The sequence below is a fragment of the Acomys russatus genome, chromosome 25 (genome assembly GCF_903995435.1).
Source record: "Acomys russatus chromosome 25, mAcoRus1.1, whole genome shotgun sequence".
Lineage (NCBI taxonomy): Eukaryota > Metazoa > Chordata > Mammalia > Rodentia > Muridae > Acomys > Acomys russatus.
In genome coordinates this window covers 13,025,182-13,046,280 of record NC_067161.1, presented here as the reverse complement: position 1 = coordinate 13,046,280, position 21,099 = coordinate 13,025,182, and the positions used below count along the sequence as shown (strand labels likewise).

At 54.5% G+C, this 21,099-nt stretch overlaps 2 protein-coding genes across 2 annotated transcripts; both read right to left on the bottom strand.

The window, feature by feature from the left end:
* Nucleotides 1-27: 27 nt before the first annotated feature.
* On the bottom strand, nt 28-5,718 carry Wdr24 (WD repeat domain 24). The gene is made up of 9 exons (XM_051167605.1): nt 4,632-5,718; nt 3,148-3,325; nt 2,369-3,038; nt 1,594-1,712; nt 1,393-1,514; nt 1,218-1,322; nt 752-1,092; nt 434-618; nt 28-357 (listed from the first exon to the last, which is right to left on the bottom strand). Exons 1-9 carry the CDS (start codon nt 5,110-5,112, stop codon nt 189-191), a joined length of 2,370 nt encoding a protein of 789 aa, XP_051023562.1. The 5' UTR covers nt 5,113-5,718; the 3' UTR covers nt 28-188.
* A 3,777-nt stretch (nt 5,719-9,495) lies between these two features.
* On the bottom strand, nt 9,496-20,844 carry Fbxl16 (F-box and leucine rich repeat protein 16). The gene is made up of 6 exons (XM_051167619.1): nt 20,532-20,844; nt 12,727-13,373; nt 11,591-12,099; nt 11,175-11,259; nt 10,795-10,858; nt 9,496-10,387 (listed from the first exon to the last, which is right to left on the bottom strand). Exons 2-6 carry the CDS (start codon nt 13,357-13,359, stop codon nt 10,239-10,241), a joined length of 1,440 nt encoding a protein of 479 aa, XP_051023576.1. The 5' UTR covers nt 13,360-13,373; nt 20,532-20,844; the 3' UTR covers nt 9,496-10,238.
* Between the last annotated feature and the right edge of the window lie 255 nt (nt 20,845-21,099).

Here is a 21,099-nt window from a genome sequence, read left to right as displayed (position 1 = left end):
AGGAAGTTCCCAGTTAAGGAGCAATCAAAGTGACAAGTGACAAAAGAGCAGCTCTTGCTTTTTATTGGGTTAACAGGTGGCAGCCACCTTACATCCTGGAACACGGGATGGTTAAGAGGCTGTGAGTCTAGTCCGGTGGACATCAGAGTTGAGCTGAGGAACCTGCATCAGCCTCAGGGAAGGTCAGATCAGGAGTATTCGCAGAGATGGCCGCAGCCTGCAGGGCAGTGGGAGCTGCCTTCCAGCCATTTCATGATGTGCTGAAGATGGCCACCATGACTGCAACCCTGACACCACACGAACAGACCTTTAACCACATGATGGCAGACTGCACACATGCTGGCACAGCGGTGGCACCTGGGGATGGGAGGCCTGTTCAGCTGGGGAGCTCTGGGCTGCCTCCTTCCCAAGCCCCCCAATCCAGCCATTGCACCTGTCGCAGACCCAGCCACGGCTGCTCATGGGCCGCTTGCAGTGACTACAGTTGACATGCAGAGTGGTGGAGGCTTGGTTGAGGCAGCTAACAGCCCTGCTGGTGCTCAGCTTGACCACTTCATTGGACACATTCCAGAGGCAGAAGCGCTGCAGCAGATCGATGTAGGATGCGTACCAGTGCTCCTGCGGGGAGGGGTGATGGGCTCAGGTTAGTGTCTCTAGGTAAACTGAGGTAGGGGCTACCGTGGAAAAGAAACAGGCTCAGATGAGGGGACAAACAGCTAGCCCTGGGAGATCCCCCCGACCCACCACACACCTGGGTCTGCTCGTCAATGTCTTTGCGCACTCTCTCACCCAGCACGATGAGAACAGAGACCGCCATCTGCACATCGCCCTGCTCAGCATAGAAGCGTAACATGTCCTGTACTAATACACTGAAGAAGTCGGGGGGCAGGCGGCTGTCGTAGAGCGCATGGGAGACAGAGAGGAGGGAGGAGGAGGAGTCCACTGGCGCCAATGAAGCTGTGTCGGCCTCATTGCCGCTTACATGCGGAGAGTCAGCCTTGTCCTGCAGATGCTCGGGCCCCGATGGTGTGTCCACAATCTCATGACGCAGTGGGAAGGCCTCCTGTGGCAGCACATATTCGGGCTCCTCGGCTGGGGGGCAGGGGTGAGAAGTGGGCCTGAGTCTAGACTTCCCACCCCACTCAGCTCCTGCTCACCGAGCCATGTTCTGGGTCTGGGCCCTCTATACCTCTCTACCTCACCCGGCCCCGACTCACGGTGCACATGGTCTGTGTCCAGTGGGTACAACTCATCGTCCTCTCCTTCCACATCACCCAACAGGTAGTCAGCAGGCACATCGCTCCCCTCAGTTTCCTCGTTATCTGCCCAGTGGGGAAGGAGGTCATTCAAGGAGTGGCCCCCAGCCCTTTCCCCATCAACAGCCCTGCCTACCCTCATTGGTGATGAGTGTAGCTGAAGAGTCGAGCAGAGCTGTGTCACTCCGTGCGTCTCCTTTGCTGCGATCCAGCCGTGTCTCACTGCCCAGCCCTGGGCCCATATCCTTCAGATTGAAGCTGGAGGGAGGGAGGCATGTGGGTGGCCAGGCCCAGCAATTCACACTGGGCAGGGGGCAGGAATTGGCCGTGCATCTACCTGTTCATGAGTGGTAGGCCACAGGAGCTGCCTTTGCCGATGCTGTGGTTGAGATTGGCGGAGGACACCAGGCCAGGGCTACAGTAGATAATCCGTAGCATGGTCCATGTCTGTGCCACCTAGGGACAGACACCAACCTCTCATGAGTCCTGGGTAACTAGCACCCCAGGCTGGCTCCTATTTCTTGAGCAGAATCATATACCAATCCATGGCCTGACCCATTGTCACAGGGGAAACTGTGGCACATAGAAAAGTAGTCTCCACCCTACAGTGGCACAACTGTGAGGCAACTGGTGCTAGGATTAGTGAGGAGACTGATGGGGAGAAAAGAAATGGCATACAGGGGGCTGGAGAGATGGCTCAGTGGATAAGAGCATTGTCTATTCTTCCAGAGGTCCTGAGTTCAATTCCCAGCAACCACATCTGTACTGGGATCTGATGCCCCCTTCTGGCCTGCAAGTGCCCATGCAGATAGAGTGCTCATAAATAAATTAAATAAAATCTAAAAAAAAAAGAAAAAAGAAAAGCATGCAGAAGGTAGCTCCAACACCAAGAGTGAGGCAGAAGAGGGGGCTGTGGACACTTGACTCCCTCACCCCCCTCCCCAAGTATGACCCCAGGGTTTAGGTCATTCTGGTCCACATAATCATTACATTGTCAAATACTTTGGCAGACGCTGGCTGTGACTGAGCTCAGGGTGGCTGTGGATATGGTGCCTCACTACAACAGGAGTCTCTGATCCAAATCATGACCCCTGGCCCCCAGATCCATATACCTGGTTACGGCCAAGCTCCCGAGCCACTTTTGCATTGTGATCACAGAGTTCAGCTAGTGGCCGACCAGCCAGAACATAACGCTCAGCTGTCTCCACAAACCAGCTCATGCTGCCGCCACCAGACTCCGTCTCAAAGACACTGAGCGCACTGGAAGCCAGGCCAGAAAAAGGTTCAGCTGGGTCTAACTTGCGCTTGAAGAAGATGGGGCGCCGGTCACCAGCATAGGGTTTGCGCCCAGATTCAGCAGCTACCAGGCTCTCCTTAGCTGCAAAAGCCAGGTCCCCAAAGAGGCCATAACAGAGACCCTCAGGGTTGGCACGCTCAACAGGCTGGCTGGCATCCCGGAACAGGTGCTGGCATAATGTGCTGTCCTTGGAGCCAGAGAGTAGAAAAGAGGGGTCATGTGGGTGGCGCCAGGCAATGCCTGTTGTGACATCACGGTGCTCTTCAAACATAGCAGCTGGCACGAAGGGTCGGCGTACGTCCCACACGTAGATGTTGTGGTCCACCATCATCGAGCAAGTGGCCAGGTGGTGGCGGCACTCAGGCCGCCATTTGACGCGGGCCACTGAAGCGATAGTTTGCACACAGTGCATCTCTTTGGCACGATGTGTGGTCATGTCCCAGACCTTCACCATCTTGTCACGTCCACCTGTGGCCAACCAACCCCTGCGGAGAAGATCCCACTCAAGCTCTGTGGCCTCTCCTGAGGAAAAGGAGACCCTGCCACACCCCAATGTGTCTTTTAGCCTCCAGCCTTAATGCCCCCTCCCGATACCTGTCCTCTGGGTGCCAGTCACAGCAGAAGACAGGACCGTTGTGGGCTGTGAACATCCGTTCGCATCGATCAGGGCGGCGGATGTCCCAGAGTTGTACATTGCCATTCTCAAAAGTGGAAGCAAAGGTAAAGTAGTCACGGATGCTGAACTGCACGTCCCGCACGCTCTCAGACTGGCCTGTGGGGCATGCAGCAGCAGAGACGCAAGTGAGAGGGCTGGCTCCCAGGGCATGGAGGAGCCTTTGGAGTGGCTGGAATGGTGCCACTCGCCAGCCTGGAGCCAAGCCAGGAAGCAGAGGAAACACCACCAGAATCTGCCTACGCCAGAGAGAGCACAGGTAGTTTCTGCACAAACTCCCAGGCCTCAATTCCCTGCATTCTGCAGAGGCAATGCTGTATGTAAGCCTGACTCAAAAGGATCTATGTGAGCACTGGAGGTACAGGAGCCCAGCCCAGCTGGCTGTCTACGCTTCCCTGGGAGTAAGGCTTGTGGAAGACCCAATGAGTGGAAGAGGAGGCTGCTTCATTCTCTGCCAGCTGCCTAGTTTGCCCCAAAAGACGGAAGAACTCAGAGACTATATTCACCTTAAAAGACCACCAGAGGGGCTGGAGAGGTGGCTCAGTGGTTAAGAGCACTGACTGCTCTTCCAGAGGTCCTGGGTTCAATTCCCAGCACCCACATGGTGGCTCTTAACTATCTATAATGTGATCTGATGCCCTCTTCTGGCCTGCAGATGTGCAGGCAGAGCACTGTATACATAATAATAACTAAATCTTTTTTAAAAAGACCACCGCCAGGCGTGGTGGCGCACACCATTAATCCCAGCACTCTGGAGGCAGAGGCAGGTGGATCTCTGTGAGTTCAAGGCCAGCCTGGTCTACAAAGCGAGTCTAGGACAGCCAAGACTACACAGAGAAACCCTGTCTCGAAAAAACAAAAGAAACAAACAGAGAGAGACCACCATATCAGGGGCCTGCAGGTCTGTTTCTAGTCTTTCCCTGCCACAGAAACCTCAAGATCTGTCTTAAGCCCCCAAATTCTCCAAGGCCCCAAGGCTCTGCCTGTGCTTCATTTGGTTTCATTAAAGATCAGGGAGAGCTAGCTCAAGGCTGATAACAGCCAGCCAGGCCTGCCATGAAAGGGCCCTGTGTACTTCCCACCTCACTCTTATCCCGGGTCTGAAAGTCCTGAAAAGTCTAGAAGATGCACTGCAGTGAAGCAAGATGAGGGACAGGGACACCCCACCACTCCCGATGCTGTGTCTGAGGGCCCCACCTTCCCTGTCAGCCACACCCAACACCCACTCTGAATTCTCCCCACCTCCCTCTCGGGGCTTGAGTGCCTTCTTCACTTGGGGCCAACCTTCTTCTTTCAGTGCTGTTCAGCCTCTGAGAGTGCATCTGGGGACCTCTGGTGAGGCACGTTTCAGCCTGCCTGTAAGGTCTAACACACATCTACCCCAACCTGCCCCTGTGAGCCTCACCAGAGAAGGTGCTGACAGAGTCCTTCCTTCGGAGGTCAAAGCACTTCATGAAACCATCCTGAGAGCCACTGAGCAGCACATGGGCCTCGGTTGGGTGGAAACAGACTTTGTTCACTGTGCGCTTATGTTCTGTGAACAGCTGATCCTGCTTGTTGCGAGAAGGCCGGCCTAGGTTCCAGGTAACCACCACACCATTGGTAGCTGCTGTGGCCAGCAGATTCTCATCCATCTGGTGCCAGACCACATCAGCACAGCTGAGGTTGAGTGAGGGCTTCCGGCCCACACGCAAATTTAGCTTCTCTACGAACTGCTCCTCCTCGATGGCATAAATCTTGAAGATGCTTCGGCCAGCCACGACGACCTGGGCTGCGTCACGGCACACACTGATGGCGTTAGCTGGCGCATCCAAGTGGCAGTGCATGGTTCGACCTGTCAGGGCACTGCCACTCAAGGCTGTGGTAACTCGGGACATCTTTTCCATGGCTGCACAGGTATCAGGGGCCAGGAAATCAGTGAAGTGTGCTGGCCCGGTCAGCCATGGTGTCCTAACACTTCAGGTTCGAGCCCTCTCGAACCTTCGGCCTGAGATGGTCCACCTGCTAATCACCATCTCAAGAAAGTTCAAATTCACTGGAGTTTTCCAGAAGACGCCACAGCTAACCTGAGGTTCGTCTGCACCATGTCTGACTTTCCCAGATTCCATGCGGTTAATCCTCCATCAGTGAGATCCAGGATGCTATTAGGCCCTCGGGCGGGACGGGAGAGGGGAGTGGCTCCTGCCTTTATAGTTAGCCCTGTGCCTCGGAGGATTGCGGGGCTTCCAAGAGAACCAAAAACCGAGAGGAAAGGGTAGAAGAGCTGGTGGGCTCCAGAGGACTGAGTTCAAAGACCTCGCAGAGGCAGAAGAGAGGCTACAGCAATAAGTACAGGTAACTGGTGGCACCAGGCAGCGGAAATTGCGGGACCAGAACCAGGTGTTGGGAAAGCCTCTGACCGGGTGGCACGCCAATCATTTACCGAAAGCTCAGAGTGTTCTTCAGCTACCGAACCGGAAGAGACTCACCTAGTTCCCGCCCTCCACCGGAAGTAGTCCGTTCTTTTCCTCACCTCGCCGGAAGTGAGTACGAACTCTTCTCCCATACCATAAAGGTTCCGTGTCTGCGCGCGGCGCCGTGGTTGAACGAATGGATCAGGATTGGTCTCTGCGGGTTCCCTGCTTCTTCCTTGGTGATGTGTCCGCTTTTGTTTGCTTAGTTCTTGTATTATGTTGGAAATCGAGCCGCGGCAAAGCCTAATGCAAGACAAATTCCTTACCAACAGGTCTATGTTACCAGCCCCAGTTTATCTTAATACCAGTACTTAAACCTCTCCTCCGGTCTTAGAGGAGTCAAATTTCTAAGCAGATCCTGAGTTCCCCCCATTCCGCATACCCTACCCCCCCCCCCCCTTCTCCTGCGAAACTCAGGTTCCACTTCCTGACCCGTCCTGGGTCCATCATCGCCTGATGTGAACCCTGTACAAGCAGCTTGGTACCTTTTCTACACAAGATCTTGAATAAGTCCCAGACACCTGGCCCTGACCGTCCTGCGGCATCTGCAGCAGTACCTTTCTCAGCTCCTCTTTTCTCAGCATGCTTGTATCCTCACTTCCTCACCCGAGTACTTTCCTTCCTTTTCCACAGTTTCATACGCTACCTTATAAAACCATGCCTTCTACCTATGGCTTCTACCCACCCTTGCAGAACGTGTCTCCTTTCAGCCTTAAGTACTTAGCTCGAATACCTACCATCCTAGGCATCCCTGTCACTCCAATCTAATGTGGCCTCTTTGTCTAGAGTGGATTTTATGTCTACCTTGTGTGGTTACACGCGTTTTTGATAATTTCAGGGCCTGACAGCCAGTTCTGTCAGTGGCTGGGTTTAGTCTCAGTTGTAAGAGACCAGTATTGATTGGCTCAGGATGCCCAAGACCAAGTTCACAACACAAAGGTTTATTTGCGCTAAAGGGCAAGGACGGAGAATCAAAAACAGGAGCTAGAAGGACCAGGGGGAAGAGGAAGGGGACACGGGGGCAGAGATATTTGACCCGGGGGGGGGGGAACAAAGGACTGCCTTTGGATAGAAAGGGGACAGACATGGCCCATAGGCAAATGACAGTGTATAAAGGTAAAAGGAAGAACCCCCATGTTAGGAGTAAGTGTTTAATTTTGACTGTTTAATTAGTTAGTTAATTAGGTAAGCCAAAGGGGGCTTTTGGTTGCCGAACTTCAATACTCTTAGTAACTGGACCTTGGTGGTCAGTCTCAGGAGGAGGAAGTGGCCGAATAAGGGAATAGACTTTGGTGGCTAGCTTTAGGAATGTAGGAAGGACAAAGCCGGCCATAGCCTGGTTTTCAAGCTGTCCAGAGTCCCTTCATCAGTTGTCCTTTCTCTTGGAGTGGGCACAGTAGTCTTGATCTTCTGGCCCACTGTGTTCTTTGATTTATTTATTTATTTATTTATTTGTTTGTTTATTTATTTATTTTTGGTTTTTCAAGACAGGGTTTCTCTGTGTAGCCTTGGCCATCCTGGACTCACTTTGTAGACCAGGCTGGCCTCGAACTCACAGCGATCCGCCTGCCTCTGCCTCCCGAGTGCTGGGCTTAAAGGCATACGCCACCACGCCGGGCTGTTCTTTGATTTATTATTCGTTATTTTTTTTAAGGATTTATTTAGCCTGTAGACAGTGCTCTCTCCCTGCATATACGCCTGTGCGCCAGCAGAGGGCACCAGACCTCATTATAGACGGTTGTGAGGCATAGGGTATTAAAACTCAGGACCTTTGGAAGAGCAGCCAGTGCTCTTAACCTCTGAGCCATCTCTCCAGCCTTATTATTTATTCTTTACTTTATTTATGTGAGTGCACACATTTGAGTGTGCCTGTTTGAGTTTTTGTTTATTTTGGTTTTGGTGGGGTTTTTTTGTTTGTTTTGTTTTTTGTTTTTTGAGACAGGGTTTCTCTATGTAGTCTTGGCTGTCCTATAACTTGCTCTGTAGACCAGGCTAGTCTCAAACTTATAGAGATCCTCCTACCTCTGCCTCCCAAGCACTGGGATTAAAGGTGTCTGCTGCCACCATCACCATCTCTACCTGGCTCTTATGTAAATTTTTACTTGCATTCATGTTTCCTGGGAGGTCAGAAGGCATCAGATCTCTGAATCTGGAGTTACAGGAAGTTTAAAGTCACCTGGTATGGGTTCTGGGAACTAAGCCTAGGTCTTCTACAGGAACAGTAAACACTCCTAACTACTGAGCCATCTATCCAGCATCAATTTATTCTTTTTGTTTTAATTTAATTTATTATTATTATTATTATTATTATTATTATTATTATTATTATTATTATTATTTGAGACATGGTTTTTCTGTGTATCTATCCTTGGCTGTCCTGCATTTGCTATGTAGACTGAACTCACAGTGATCTGCCTGCCTCTGCCTTCTGGGTGCTGGGGTTATAGGCTTGTGCCACTGAGCCTGGCTCGCTGTACTCATTTAGGACATTGCAAGCCTTCACTCAGTGATCCCATGCAGAGGCTAAGGTCCGTCACTGCTCTTCTTGAAGGATGACGGGCCATGTCCTAGATCCTTCTGAAGGCATTTACATTTTGACCTCAGACTCATTGCTGTCCTCTGTGCATTAGAAAACCTCGGTTGGTCAGTTGTTAAGGTTCCAGTTCAGCCCTGGGCCTCCAGCCTCTACATGGGCATGGAAAGAAGGAATTTCTTTGATTAGTTCAGAGACAACAGGAGAACCCAGAGATCTGGGCCACCCAGGGCAGATTTAACCCTCACAACTTGGTTGAGTGACCAAAAACCAACCCAGACTCATATTTTTACAACTTTTTTTTAATATATATTTTTATAAACAGGTCACGTGATAAAATAGCACAAGAAACACTTACCAAATATAAGGTTATATCTTCCGCATATACAGGAGAATGAGGTCGTTATGTACAATAAGAAAATGATTTTAGGGGTTGGTTGGTTTTGTTTGTGTTCCTCTCTCCCCTTAAATTTTCCTCCTACAGTCATTGGAAATATCACAGCTTCAGTTGCATTAATACTTTGGGCAAATGGACAGCATCCCCCTCCCTGTTGGGGGACTATGGGAAGAGGGGCTAAGACTCTGGCTCCTGACTACTTCAGCCTGGAGCCTCCCTGGCCAACACTGCAGGGGCAGAAAACTCTTTGGGCTGTTGAACTCTTCTTACTTTTTGTCAACAGCATCTCTCTCTCTCTCTCTCTCTCTTTCTCTCTCTCTCTCTCTCTCTCTCTTTCTCTCTTTCTCTCTCCCTCTGGCTCTCTGGGAATTAGCTACTCTCTTCCAACCAGATAGGGGTGTCCCAAGATTAGTTGTAGGTGCTGTTTCCTGGGGCTCCAAGGTTGGGATGGAAGGGGCTCCCAGGCCCTTCCTCAGCACTGCCATATATATGCCAGGATCCCCTAGGACTTCCAAAGGTCTTGGGACCCAACAAAACATGGTCAGAGCCCATTTGAGCAGGCAATGGTTTTGGAAGCTGGGAGAGGTACAGGAGGACCAGAAAGGAGCCCTCCCTCCTTGGGGGTGTGAAGGGTGTGCTGGCCACTGGAAGGTCAGAATCTCTGGTCAGTGCTGACCCTGACCCTTGGCCAGGCCCTCTGCAGATTCCACCTGAGGAGACCTATCCAGGGTGAAGCACAGTGCTGAGAGGCCTGAGCTCAGCTGGGGGCGCGGGCTGGAGTGGATGGGCTGCTCCCAAGGCCTGACAGCCCTGTGGGTGGCTCCAGATTCGGGTATGTTAAGTGCCTGTTCCACCCTTCTACTTGGGTGGATGGGCACCACTTTAGGCTAATGTTGATTATCCCAAGGTCTGTATCTCCTAACGCTGTCCCAGTCTAACCAGGGCCCAAGGATCTGTAGGCCAGGGGCAAAGAAGGGGATTGGGTGAGGGTAGGGCACAGAGGACAAGCACTGACCCATATGGCAACAAGGAAGAAGAGAAACCACTGGGTCAAGTGGGCATGGGGAAGTTGGGCTCCTCAGGGGGCCATGGCTTTGGCAGTGGCCTGTGACACCTCATACCCCTTGGAGGGCTCCAGGCGTGGTGCAGTGGAAGATGTTGGAGGCCCTTGGGGCTCTTCCAGGCCCGAGTCCAGGGGGACCAATCCCTCCATCCCCTTGGGCCCTGCCCGGGATGGGGGACAGCAGGGGGAGGCAGAGAGCAGAATGAATGGGGAAGGCAGTGAGGGCGTCTGCACTCAAAGCATCCCCCAAAGGACCTAGACCCCCAGAAGGCGGGCGAGTGATGGCGGCGGCTGTGGCATGATGGAGGGCGGGCGTGCAGTGCGGGCACGAGGGGCATGCACAAAGTCCCCGAGTGTGCGTGCGTACGTGGGGCTAGCCCCTCTGCCTCTTGCCCCAGGCGGGGATGGAGCAGCGGAGCAGAGGAGCAAGGGATGCACGGGGCGGGGTTTCCCTCAGCTTGCCCCGCCTCCAGCGCAGGGCCGAGAAGTGGTGCTCCCCCAGGGATGGAAAAGGGGCTACTGCCCAGGGCGTGGCCGGTTCCGGCGGCCGAGTTGGGAAGCCTGCGCTATTCAATGACGAGGCAGCGCGGCAGGTGCTGCGAAAAGTACTTGAAGAGCTCAGGTGTGGCTCCAGGGCAGTTGGTCAGCTCCAGCTCCTCCAACTCTTGCAACTGCACGAGGCCCGATAGCCCCGTGGTAGTCAGGAGCGGGCAGCCTGCAAGCGCGAGGCATCGAGGCAGCCGCTCAGCATCTCAGCTCCTCCCCGCGGGAGGGCTGGACTGGGCTGGGCAGGAGGGAAAGGCTGGAGAGGACAGTGGCCTGCTAGAGGTGGGTCCTACAATAGGCTTAATGCGGCAGAACCCGTACTGGGCGTGGAGGGGTGGGAATCTGACAGGGTGGGTGGGACCTGCACCATGGGAAGACTAAATTAAGGCGTGGCCTACCGGAGGGTGAATGACAGGATGGGCGGGGCTTGGCTTGAGTTTGCCCTACCTCCAACCCGCTACCTGGGACGTGATTTGCCAAAGCTTGAAGTGAATCCATCAGCCGAAGGGACCCGATGGGGGCGGGGTTCAGAGTCATTGCCCAGAGGCACGCGGGGTGGTGGTGGTGGGGTCTCACCTGCTAGAGACAAGAGTCGCAAACTCCTCATGGCTAAGAGGTGCTTCAACCCGAAGTCCTGCACCTGGGCGGAAGTGAAAGGAAGTAGTGTTAACTATTTCCACTTGCCTGGGACCTGAAGCTTCTAGAGGGGCAGGAGGTAGGGGTTCAAAATGGAGACCTCTCAGTCCCACGCGAAGCCTGGAAACACTCATGAGGGCCTTGGGGGAATCTGGAATCCGACCAGTCCGCTTCGCGTTGGGCTTGGGGCATAAAGGGGTCTGAATGGGGCCCAGTGCGGCTCAAGGATTTTCTGTACTGGTGTTCCCCTCCCCCAACCTCCTCCCCCACCCCCACTCACTAGCTCTCTAATTTCCACTTCCCTGGGGGCATGGATGTACCTGGCAGCACCATCGCAGGTAGAGGCTGCGGAGGGACGACATGGTGGACAAATAGCTGAGGCCAGTATCCGTGATGCGTACACACCTGTAGTTGTACCAGAGGGGGGGGACTGCCCACCTTTAAATCACTTCACCCCATCCCCGGCTAGGTCCCTCCCTCCTTTCCAGAAGTGTCCCTAGAGTGAGCCCCTGCCCTACACACCACTGGCCCGGCTCTTACAGCTGCCTCCCTGTGACCCTCCCCTTTCGGAATATGGCTTTTCCTCCAGGCTATGCTGGAGGTACGGCAACACTGGGCAATTTATTCTCTGTGGCCTTCCCCACCCCAGAAGCCCGTGGACTGGCACCACCCACTCTAGGCTTCCAGTTCCTGGAGATCCCGCCAGTACCAGCCTGGAGTGTAGGGATGTGTGCACCTGTCCAGCACGAGCTCCTCCAGGCGGTGCAAGTCGCAGGCCACATACTCCAGTGCCATATCAGTGATCCGAGGGCACCAGGAAAGGTCAAGGCTGCGCAACTTGCGCAGGTTCTCAGCTACAAGCTCCACTCCATCATCAGTGACCTTAGAGCAGCCTGAGAGGCTGAGTGAGGTGAGGTTGGGCAGACTGTGCACCACATTGACCACCCCATGGTTGGTTATCTCCCAGCAGGAAAGCAGGCGCAGAGTGTGGGTGCTGTGGCCCTGGCGCGCTGTGAAGTAGGCCAGTGCCGTGTCAGTCACGTGGTAGGCCTGAAGGCTTAGCTCTGCCAGGTTGGGTAGGAGTTGTGAGATGGCAGCAATGGCATCGTCCGCCACATTGATGCAGTCACTGACGCTCAGTGAGGTGATCCGTGCACTGAGGCTGGACCACAGGCCAGCTTCAGTGAAATCATTACAGCCTGACAGCTCCAGGCGCACCACTCCCTGCATCTGCTCCAACATTACCTATAGGTACAGATCAGACCAGACGAAGTTAGCCCCCCACTCACGCCTGGGTGCCCGTCCTGCCGGGGTGATGAGGATTGCCTGTGCAGAGTGGAAGGAGCTTCTGGGAATCTGGAAGCAGTGGTCTCTTGGATGTGAGCTTGTGCAAGTGTGCATCAGGCTGAACTCTAAGGAGTGCACGTAAACTGCTTGCTATACTTTGCCAATATTCCAAGAGAGGCAGGGCACAGGGGACCCACAAGCCGGGGTGTGGCCAGTATGGGTGTTTGGAACAGATAATTTGAATACTAAAATTACAATCCAGGTGGAGAGAGTAGGGCAGAGTGCCCAGGTGCCCCTTTAACCCTTGCTGCTAGGAGAGACTCAGCTGTTCCTTCCCTCACAAGCAAGCAGGAACCCACATGTAACTGACTACCCTGCTACACCAACCTTGAAATCTCAATCACTTTTTAACAACCAGCCCACGTTTTCACTTTGCATTAAGTCCCGGCAATACCATCCTTGCTACTTTTTGTCCAGTGTATGCCTGAGTATTCTCTGGACCCCTCACCCTCCCATGTCCATAGGGCTGCTGCTGCTGCTGCCCCTCCAGCCTCATAGCCACTCCTAGACAATTTTGGGACACACCTCTAGGCCGGCGTCAGTGATGGTGGAGCGTTTGAGGCTCATGGCCTTGACTCCCTTCTTAGAGAGCGCATAGTTGTCGATGAACTCGCAGATGTCTAAGTCAGAGACACCGACTAGACAGAATCCCTCAAAGCCTCTAGCGGCAAAGCCCTGCAGGTTCACAAACTCCTTCTCGCCTCCAGGCAGCACGTTGTACAGCTCCTTGGCATGCAGTACAGGCGTGAGGCCTGCCCAGAACTTGGGCTGGTAGAGCACACGCCGCCAAGCCTTGCACACCTGGGCCAGTATGCACTTCTCACATGCTGAGAAATACCAGAAGAGCCCATTAAGGATCTTTTCATCTGTGGCCAGTGGTGGCCGCTCCACTGGGGGTCCAGGCACTGGGCCTGAAGCTGGTCCACTGGCTGGGGGGCATGGCCCTCCGGCCAGAGCAACCCGGGACAGTGGTGTAGCCAGGCTGGGAGGTGGAAGGGTGGGTGGGGGCGGTGGCTGGCAAGGGCGGTTCTTGGCAGCAGGAGTGCCCTTGGTGATGCTGGCTGCACCTAGGCCGTTGGGCTGGCCAGGCAGCTTCACCAGACCATTTCGAGGCAAGCATGGAGGCTTGGGGTCACCATCGATACCGGGGCTCGACATTTTCCTTGCACGTTCTGTGGATAAGACAGGAGGAACAAATGAGTCTGCCAGTCTCTGGAGGAGCTGGAGAGCTAGCCATTTTTTCCATCCTTGAGGCTTCTCTCCCAGAACATTTCCAGGACCAATCAACAGAAAGGATCCTAGCACATGCCTTTCTCTGACTACACAAGGACCAGCTGGCCATATTCACGGCTAGCCCAAGTGTCCACATGCTCTGTCATATTCACTGGCTCAGTCTGTGTTGGTCCAAAGGTGTTTTCTGATGCTTTGATTCCCATTTAAAGTTAGGGAGAGATAGAATCCTTAATTGCTCCTTCCACCTATGCTCCTTTGATAACCACTATTGGGGCCTACCCTGCTGAGCAGGATTGGAAAGACTAAAGAAAAGTGCTTGAACGGCCTCTGGCTCCATCACAGTGTGCCAGCAGCCCTCAGAGTCACAGACCAGCTCTCAAGAATCTGTGCACCACAGGGTGGGTGGCACATATCTGTAATCCCAGCACTCAGGGAGGCAGAGGCAGGTAGATCCCTGTGAGTGTGAGGCCAGCCTGGTCTACAAAGTGAATCCAGGACAGCCAGGGCTACACAGAGGAACCCTGTTTTAAAAGAAAAGAATTTGTGCCCCTACCCAGGCGTTGGGGGCCCAACACCTTTAATCCTAGCACTCAGGAGGCAGAGGCTGGCAGATCGCTGAGTTCAAGGCCAGTCTGGTCTACAGGTCGAGTTCCAGGACAGCCAAGGCTACACAGAGAAACCTGTCTTAAGGGGGAAAAATATGACTTCCTGTAGTAAGCTCTGGGGCTACTGTAGTGCAAGCAGAGTAATACCTCGGCACATTTTTTTGTTAATTAAAATTTTCTGTGTATAAGTGTATACGCTGGCATGTATGCATGTGTATCACACACGTGCCTGGGATCTGTGGAAGTCAGAAAAGGACATCAGATCCTCTGGAACTGGAGTCACAGGCCCCAGGTCTTTTGTAAAAGCAGCAAGTGCTCTTAACCATTGCAACACTTCTCCAGCCCTACAAGGCATTTGCTCTTTAATCCTCTACCCAACCCAAAGAGGGCAGTGCTGTGTAATCTCTTGTGCAAACAAGTGCAGGCCAAGGCTGAGTGAGCTGCTTGTCTGAGGTCATGGCTGATAGTTAAATGGTAGAGCTGAAATCTGGAGCAGAGCTGGAGGAGGAGAGTCATGTGGAAGGCCAGGGGCACATGCCCATAAAGCAGGTCTGGATCACTGCTCATCTCAGCTCCCCACAAACTTGCAGGGCTGGGACTGGATCTCAGAGCACATCGTGAATGGACAGCATAGAGGGAACGGGCTATGAGACTCTCATAATGACATGATTATCTGCCCTGCGTTCCAGATAGATATCATACCCACCACCACCAGATAGACCCATCATGCAGAAGGAAGGGTGGTTTTCCATGGGTTTCACCTGCAGATTCAAATGTAACACTCTGAACTCCAGATGGCCCCTACTTTGAATGTGTGGTCTTGGCTAGCCACTGGTGGTTTCATTTCCTCAACATGAAATCTGGGAGGGGCCACCACAAACTCCTTCCTGTGGGAGGGATTTATAGGCTATTGTAGAGTAAGTCCTGAGGCCCAGAGTTGACGCAAGAGCAAGGCAGGGTCTCCCTTCCTGTGTGTATAGGTGATCCTAGGATGTACTGGATACACATGTGGGTTGTCAGTTTCTTGCCCTACAATCTTGGGGGAGTCAGAAAGCTTATCTCAGGTCTTCTGTTATACCCTTATACCTGGCTGCAGTGGGTCATAGCCTTACCAGGGAGCCTGGCACAATACCGAGGGTGCATTAAGAAGCTTCATAAGGGATGAGCACTAGAATATGCAGACCCCCAGAAGAGGAGGGCTCACGGAACCTATTAGGCTGAGACCGCCTTCTGGAGATGCAGGGCCAAGGAAGCTGGCCACTCAGTCTCACTATCTGGCTTGACACAGAAGAAGTGGACAAGAATTGCCCTCTACCTTTATCTCAACTATTTCCTCTTTCTGTTTTGTTTGTTTGTTTTTTGAGACAGAGTTTCTCTGTGTAGCTCTGGCTGTCCTCCAACTCACAGCAATCAGCCTGCCTCGATCTGCCTGCCTCTGGCTCCCAAATGCTGGGATTAAAGGTGTGCACCACCACGCCCAGCTCTCAGTTACTTCTTATACTGCACAGGCAACCTGTGCTGATGTCCCACCTCTGGGGAGGGAAAAACCCTGGGTTGCAGTCTCCCCAGAACATGTTCCTCATGATCAACAAGCCAGCTCTGTGTCCACCCTATGCTCTCGGCGCAATCTCCCTATTACTCCCCTTCTCAATATGACTCTTGGGACCCAGGTAGTAGACCAGTTTTTCCCTAAAGGAGGTTTCCAGCTGCTCTTTTGTGCTCAAGAACAGGCAATAGTAGCCACACAAAACCAGTACAGTAAGTAACAAAGTAACACTTGTCAATTGCATCCTGGAACAATCACAGGTTTCAGCTTTGAAGCAGACATCCCTGTGTAGGGGTAGCTACAATTGTTATCTCAGTCTTTTCACAAGGAACCTGAGGCCATGGCAAGGGAAGTCTAAAATGTGGTTACCCCAGTTCCCTGAGAGCAATATCAGGAAGTGGGCCTGTTGCAGGACAGCAGCATCCACGACGGGAAAGGATGAGATCCTTCCTTAACTGCTCCAATTCTTACCCATCACCACCCACATTCCCGGGAACTGTGCTGAGGGTGAAGAGACAGCCCCCGCCAGAATACCGGCCATATCCCTGACTCGCGGTCTCCGCGTCTAGACTGCCCATCTAGCCACAGCCACTAGGCGCAGACCCAGCGCTCTCAGAGCCCCGTGACCAGCACCACGGACAGCTCCCGAGCTCCCTGAGGTCAGCTGAGCTTTCTGCACCAGAGACAGTGGAGCGGTGGAGGGGTGATCGGTGCGGCTCAGGCAACCCCAGCTCCACAGGAAGAGGCAGGGGGGAGAAGCCGCCCGCTTGGCTAGGATCTGGAGGAGGCTGCGGAGGCGGTGCCAGGGGAGAAATAATCCAAGAGCTGTGCCGATTTAGGCTGAAAACGCTTCCAGCCCTGGGTGTGCACGTGGAGTGCCTGAGTTGCTGGGGGGGTGGGGGAGGAAGATGCACGTGGATGCCCCGGGCATCTGTGGGGCTTTTTCCTGCCCCTCGCTGCATCTCTGGAAACTCACGTTTGCAGAAGCACACGATCACCTCCCTACCTTCCAGACTTAGATCAAGTAGGTGAAATCAGGCTTGACTCAGAGTCTAATCCTGGCATCCAGACCCCTGCCCTCCGCTTCATGCTAAGGGAGGCACTCACTTGCGGCATTAACCAAGCCCGAGAACCCCTTGTGCTGTGATTCTAAATGGAAACAGTTACCCCTGGGCCCAAGGGCTGAGGCTTTCAGAGAAAGCTAAGCACACAGTGGAAGACTGGAATCTTCCTGCCAGGTAAGCAAGAGGTTATTGAGGAGCTCCAGCAAGCAGCATTCCACCTGGCCCTGCTGTCTAACCAGATGGTGACCTAGGGCCTGCTCCCAGGTATTGTAGAAACAGGACCTCATTTTGCAGCCGAGGCTAGCCTTGTATTTGCAGCAATCCTGCCACTACCTGACATCCTGGGGTTGCAGAGATGCACTACATGTCCAGCTAGAGCCCCTTAGTGATGCCGTCACTCCCTGTCTCCACTCAGGATGACTGCTGTAGCCTGCTTGGAGTTGCTTCCTAGGAGAGGGATGGATCAGTGGCCAGGTCACGCAGGCTGCAGTCCCCTTTCACGGACGAGCACCTCAGGAGCTAAGAATCCTGGAGGAGAGGCCTTCTGGAATGATGGATGAACTGGCAAACACTCAGTCCCCGGCCCAGTGTGTCCCATGCTCAGTTTAGAGTGGAATTCTGGGTCATCTCTAGGCTGCAGAGGATCATGAGATCCCTGGGTCCATCCTAGGTTAGGAGGGGACAGTGACAACTTTCTCAGCTGCCATGCATTTGTCAACCCGAGCCTCATCAAGGTATTCCTAGGAATACCTGACTGTAGTCTTTGCTCTCCCTACAGGACTCATTGTGGGCACAAGGGGGCTCCTGGGAAAGAACCAGTACATGGTGGTTTTCAGATTGACAAGCCATAGATCTTAATGCTGAGCCATGAGGACTTGCCTCTTCTGTGTATCCAGTCATCAGACCCAAAAAGAGATCCAAGTAGTCACACCATCTCATCTCCAGCTCCGACTCCTTTCCCAGGCAGACCCCCTCCATTTCTCCTCTCCTCTCCTTCACCTGGCCAAATGGTGGTCCCTTGCTTGTTCCATAGGTTTCTCAGCTGCAGGAGAGTGCTGCCTGACTCCATAGCCTGCCTCCCTTAGTATGCTGAAAACACACCTCCAGGTGTCACCCATCACCGTTTGTCACCACTGACCATCTCTCCCCCTGGCCTTGTAACTCCCTGAAGACAAATAGCACCATGACTGTGCAGCTTCTGGGTACCAGTCAGGGGTGCAGCTGCCTGAGACTGAGAGATTTGGCTGGCCAGTGGGGCAGGAGCAGCTTAAGAACATAATTACAACTATGGATGTGGCCAGTGTCTCCAGAGGAGAAGCTAGCTTTGCACCTGGCTCTCCAGACCCTGTGAGCTCGAGGTGCAGATCCAGGGGGAAGAAGAGATCTTTTGGCTAAGTCCCTCTTCTGGAGTTTGATGGCTAAGGAATCTGGCTGGCTGTCCCCCAAAAGACAGGAGCCACCAAGAAGATGCAAATAGGGAGGGCCTGTTCTCCAGCATCACCCACCTCACTACTGTTTGCAGCACCACTGGGAAAACAAGGCTCAGAAAAGGATCTTCCTGATGCAGCACAGAACTTGTCCCAAGACCCCAAACACTCAGACTGGGAACACATCTGTTGTATCTTGTGTCTCTTTCTTCTGCGTCGCTGGGTCCTGTGTTTTCCTGTGATCTGGCTAGTGGCTTCTGCATGCAGCTCTCACCCAGCCAGGGTCTCTGCTATAACCCCTGGAGTCCTAAAGACTGCCAACTACCTATCCATCAGTGTCCCACTCCTCACAGCCACCAGTCTAGTGGCCCTTCCCCTGTCTCTGATACAGTCATCTCTGAGCATCAGGTCAGGATGGAGGCCAGCTTGGATACTGGCTCCTGGCCTGCTTAGAACCTGCCCCTGATCAGCTCCTCATGCTTGAAAAGACAACCAAATATTCATACCAAGCTCAGTCTGTGGTGGCAGCCCCAGGGACTGGGGTGACAACCAGGGTGGCTGGGATAGGGGGCACAGTACAGGCAGCATGTTCTGTGACAGTCTGTGACTCAGGCACGTTCACATCCCTGCCACCTAGCACGTGTCAACAGCAGCACTCTCCTTCCACCCCCTGATGGAGCTGCCTCTGGGGGTGTACCAGGGATTTGGGGATGGGGAGACCCGTGGCCCAGGAGGTACAGAGGCCCAACTTGATGCTGTCGCAGACTGAGGTTCTGTGACATGGCCACGAGGCTCTGTGGAAATAAAAGATGAGCTTCAGCCTGTCATGTCTCCCCTGTTCTGCAGGATATGGGATCTCCAAGACCTAGGCCCGAGGCTCCTTTAGACATCTGCCAAATAAGGCCCACCGGCACTCTCTGTAGCCAGATTGGCCATTGGACCACTAGGGAGGAAGGGTCGGGGCCATTCACTGGACTCTCAGCCCTTGTTTTGCTGCCACCCTGACCCTTCCCTGTGCCAGTCCTAGAAGGTACATCAGTGACTTCCACAGATGAGGAGTTATGGTCAGGACAGTTGAGTGGCGTGAGCCAGAAGCCCCTTCCTCATCTCTGGGATACACCTGCCTTCATCTCTCAGGGATTCCTGGGTCTAGATCCCTTCTACCCAAAAGCACTTGCTTTAACCTCATCACTGGGATACAGGACCCGTTTAGGTGTCAGCAAGTGAGTATTTGGGAGAATGGGTGAGCACATATGTATCCTGGACTCAGGGTAAGGGTGGCTGGGGAGTTAAGTAGTGAGGGGGCAGGGAAAGGGGCAGCTGGATCCTGGGGTATCTCAGCATCAGCCATGTTTTCAACATTGAATTTCCCCCTCCCTCCTACTAAAGGCTCTCAGCCAAGCCCCCAGACCACTTATAGGGAGGACATCGAGGCTCCAACAGGCTTCTGACCTGATCTAGGCAGCCCCCAATCATTCAGGCTCCCATCCCAACCTTCCCCTCACCCCCACTTCTGCCCAGCACCTCATCAAAGTGTGGCCTGGAATAAAAGGGTCCTGTGTCCAGGGGCACCAGGGATGCCAGCGCAGGCGCTGGTCAATTGGCCATGGGACAAGATGGCAATGGAAGTGAGGCCTCAAGGAGGGAGCAGGTGAAGTGGCATCTGCCATCTGCTCCTGGGAGGTCAGCTGCTGGCTCAGGCTGGGAGGGGCTAGCAGGAGGGCTGCTAGGCCAGATCCAGGCCTCAACAGTGCAGCCTTCTCTCCTGGGATGAAGGATAGGGAGGATCACCACTGACCTAACATCCCAGAAGGACACGGAGGCTCTGCTCAGTAATCTCAGGGTGCCCATTCCCCATTTTGAAGTCTTCCAACCTTGGCCAAGGCCCATTCGCTTCTCTAGAATCAAAGACATGCCAGCCCACTCCCTCTGCCTCCCTGTGGGCGGCAGCTCTATACTAGCTCATGTCCAGAAGGTGTCCAGGGCCCCTAGGCCACATATCCACATGGCTCCTCCCGTTTAATTGTATCAACACCTGTCACGTCCGCCGGTCCGCCCGAGGCTCATAGGGCTGGAGTCGGGAGAGACCAGAGCCAAGCCAGAAGGAGCGGGGGCTGACGGCCAGCAATTCCGCGTCCTCGCAGCCATAGTGCTTCCTCTCAGCGGTTCGGGGGTACCAAACCACAGCCTGACCACTTTCCTGGTAGCGAGCGGGGCGCGATCAAGCCGGTCACTGGGGCGAGGGGCTGCGGAGCGACCAGTTGGCCCAGCGGGCCGGAGGGCGAGGTGGGGAAGGGGCTGAGATTACGTAAGCCCTGCTCAGGCGGCGGCGGCCGCGGCGCAGTCCCAAGTCCCCACCCCGCCCCCTCCTCATTGTAGCCTCCGCGGAGGCAGTGGCTCGACCTGGACCCTCCCCTCCCCGCAGCCTGGCCGCGCGCGCACACACACACCTTACCTCGGCCAGGGCTTCTGGCTCATGCCACGCTGTCCGCCGGGCGACCTCGCGTCATGGGGAGCCCAGCACCCGAGCCGCCCAGAGCGGAGGCGGCCGAGGTGCAGGACTGGCTAGCAGGGCCCGATTGCACCCCGCGCCCGGCGCCCCGCGCCAGGGCCCTCTTTGGCAGGGTCCGGAGCGGAGCTCCCCGGTGGGAGAGGATCTGCCGCCCTGAGCCTCCCACCGGGGAGGCTGAGGCTGTGCCCAGATAAATAAGGCCGCTTTGCAGGGAGCCCGGAGGGCGCCTCCTCCCTCCCCTTGCCCTCCTCCCTGCGCTCCTCCTCCGCGCTCCTCCCCGCGCTCCTCCGCGGCCGCCGCCGGCGCCGCGCGTGCCCCCCGCCCGGCCCTAAGAGCCGCGCCCTCGCGCGCTCCCGGCGTCCGGACCAATCCCGGCTCTCGAGCCAGGCTGAGGTGTCGAGAATCCCGAGCCCCGCCCCGCTCCGCTCCGCGCGCTCTTGGTGCGGTACCCACGGGCACGCGCTAGGCACCAGCACCCGCTCAGCGGCTGCTGCTCGCACAATAACAAACT